This window comes from Carlito syrichta, unplaced genomic scaffold (assembly GCF_000164805.1).
Source record: "Carlito syrichta isolate Samal-C Ts95f unplaced genomic scaffold, Tarsius_syrichta-2.0.1 Scaffold315943, whole genome shotgun sequence".
Taxonomy (NCBI): domain Eukaryota; kingdom Metazoa; phylum Chordata; class Mammalia; order Primates; family Tarsiidae; genus Carlito; species Carlito syrichta.
The window spans coordinates 408762-411860 of record NW_007260039.1 but is presented as its reverse complement, the minus strand read 5'-3'; the positions used below and the strand labels follow the sequence as shown (position 1 = coordinate 411860).

Below are 3099 nucleotides of genomic sequence, written 5' to 3'. Positions count from 1 at the left end.
TTATTGTAGAGATGAGGTCTCACATGCCTAGGCGGGTCTCGAACCCGCGGGCTCAGGCAATCCACTCACCTCAGCCTCCCAAAGGCATGAGATTACAGGCTGAGCCACCGAGCCCAGCAATTTTTTTTTTTTAAGTCGGAATCTCACTCTGTCGCTCAGGCTGTAGTGCAGTGGCACGCTCACGGTCACTGCAGCTTCGACCTGCTGGCTTAGATGATTCTTCTACTTCAGCCTTCCAAGTAGCTGAGACTACACGCACGTGCCACCAGCCTGGCTAATTTTTTTATTGATTGTAGAGTTGAGGTATTGCCAAGTTGGCCAGGCTGGTCTCAATACCGTGGGCTCAGGTAATCCTCTCATCTCGGCCTCCCAAAGTGCTGGGATTATAGGTGTGAGCCATCGCACCCAGCCAATGCACCCTAATTTAAAGCCATGTCTTTACTGAGAAGAATTAGGTTATTTCAAATTTTTCACTTTTATTAATATGGTACAATAAGCATATTTGTTGCTATATCATTGTGCAAGTTTTTATTTTGAGTACATACTTAGAAATGAAAATGTTGGATCCTACACTATATGCCTTTTAGATTCTGATAGATTCAGTCCTCCATGGAGCAGAGTCTTATTGACCTCTGGGCTTCCATTTAATAGAGGACCACACCAACAGAGCCATGCATAAACATGTTTCAACTATGGAGATTATTCTGTTGTAACTTATTATTATACATTATTCCACTGTTATAAATCATCACATTATAACACCACATTATACATTATTAGAATATAATTTAATATGTACAATGACATTACCAGGCTACATTTTAGAAAGACATGACATTTCTCTTCTCCCCAAATGCCCAGTGTGCAAGTAATAAAAAACCATACACAAACAATTATGCTTTTGATACCTGATTTGATAGTGGATTAGGCAGAAAAAACTGCCTAGAAAGTTTATTTAATATGATAAAAGAGCCTTCCCCCAAAAGAGGGAAAGTGAGTTCAAGGTTAACCAGAAGATAAAATAGTCATTTAATTAATTAATGAATTATTTTTTTAAAAATTTTTTATTTTTTGAGTTGAAGTCTCTCTGTCACCCAGGTTGGAGTGCAGTGGCACACTCATGGCCAATGCAGCCTTGACTTGCTGGGCTCAAGCGATCCTCTGCCACAGTCTTCCAGGCAGCTGGAACCACAGGCATGTGCCACCATGCCTGGCTAATTTTTTGATTTATTGTAGAGATGAGGTCTCGCAGTGTTGCTCAAGCTGGTCTCAAACCCCTGAGCTCAGGCAATCCTTCCACCTCAGCTTCCCAAAGTGCTGGGATTACCAGCATGAGATACTGCACCCAGCAAAATAGTCATTTAGTTGGAAAATGTCAATAGTCAAAAACTGATGTTTTTCCAAATTTTATAAATTCTTTGTATTTTAGAAAAGTGACTAGAACAAAGCTGATATTCTATGCTTTTGATTGGTATTCAGTCAAAAATAAAAGTGCATATTTGTCTCAGAAGTTAGTATATTGATTTTCAGTTACCATCATCAGCCTGATAGCAGTTGAGTTAGCCCATTACAAAAGCCAACTTCTGTAAAAACTGCTCAATGGGCCAAGAGCAGTGGCTCATTCCTGTAATCCCAGCACTTTGAGAGGCCAAGGTAGTAGGATTGATTGAGCCCAGGTGTTTGAGATGAGCCTTGGCAATATAGCAAGACCCTATTTCCTCAAAAAAATCACGAAAAATAAAATTAGCTAGGCATGGTAGAGTTTACTCAGGAGGTGAGAAGAAAGCTCAAGACTAGGAGTTCAAAGCTACAGTGATTTAGGATTGTGCTACTGCACTCTAGTCTGGTCAATACAGTAAGAACTTGTCTCTTAAAAAAAAAAAAAGCCAGGCTCAGTGGCACAGCCTGTAATCCTGCGCCTTGGAAGGGCAAGGTGAGTGAATTGCCTGAGCCCATAGGTTTGAGACCCACCTGGGCAACTTGGCGAGACCTCATCTCTATAATAAATCAAAAAAATTAGCTGGGCGTGGTAGTGCACGCCTGTAGTTCCAGCTACTTGGAAGGCTGAGGCGGAAGGATCGCTGAGGCCCAGCAGGTCAAGGCTGTGGTGGCCGGAAGCGTGCTACTGCACTCCAGTCTGGGAGACAGAGTTGAGACTCCAAAAAAAAAAAAAAAAAAAAAAAAAAAAGCTTAATGGTACCCAAGGATACCAAACTTGACCTTTTGACATTACCTGTGCCTCCAGCAACATCTAGCAGCTTGGTGCCTGGAATGGGGCGCATCTTTGAGAGCAGCAAATCCTTCCAAACACGATGGATACCAAGACTCATCACATCATTCATCACATCATACTTCTTGGCCACACTTTCAAACACCTGGTAGACTGATGTGGAAGAAACACCCACAATTGTGCTATTAACAGGATAAACTTGGAAAAATCTTAAATGAAAAAAGAAAACGCTTTTTCCCCTTGAAATCGCCTGTCTTTGCAGGGTAAAGCTAACCAATAATGCTTGATGACCAATCTACACTTTAACATTACTTCTTTTTTATTTTTTGAGTTGGAGTCTCACTCTGTCACTCAGACTGGAGTGCAATGGCTGCTCCCGGCCACCGCAGCCTCGACCTGCTGGGCTCTGGTGATCCTTCCGCCTCAGCCTTCCAAGTAGCTGGAACTATAGGCGCTTGCTACCATGCACAGCTAATTTTTGATTTATTGTAGAAACGAGGTCTCGCCAAGTTGCCCAGGCAGGTCTCGAACCCACAGGCTCAGGCAATCCACTCACCTTGGCCTCCCAAAGCACTGGGATTACAGGCTGAGCCACCGAACCCGGCCAACACTACTTCTTTAAAACGAGATTTGCCGGAGTGGTGGCTCACGCCTGTAATCCCAACACTTTGAGAGGGTGAGGTGGGAGGATCGTTAAATCCAGGAGTTTGAGACCAGCCTGGGAAAGACCTCATTTCTATTTATTTATTTATTTATTTTTGAGTTGGAGTCTCACTCTGTCACCCAGGCTGGAGGGCAGGCAGCCTCCACCTGCTGGGCTCCGGCGATCCTTCCGCCTCAGCCTTCCAAGTAGCTAGAACTACAGGCAT

General features: G+C 43.4%; 1 protein-coding gene across 2 annotated transcripts in view; it reads right to left on the bottom strand.

The window, feature by feature from the left end:
* COQ5 (coenzyme Q5, methyltransferase) overlaps nucleotides 1-3099 on the bottom strand; it is a 33330-nt gene that overhangs the window by 21022 nt on the left and 9209 nt on the right. For both annotated transcript variants that reach the window (XM_008073560.2, XM_008073561.2), the window contains exon 2: nucleotides 2234-2383. In XM_008073560.2, coding sequence (XP_008071751.1) covers nucleotides 2234-2383 — 150 coding nt within the window. The remainder of the gene's footprint in view (nucleotides 1-2233; nucleotides 2384-3099) is intronic.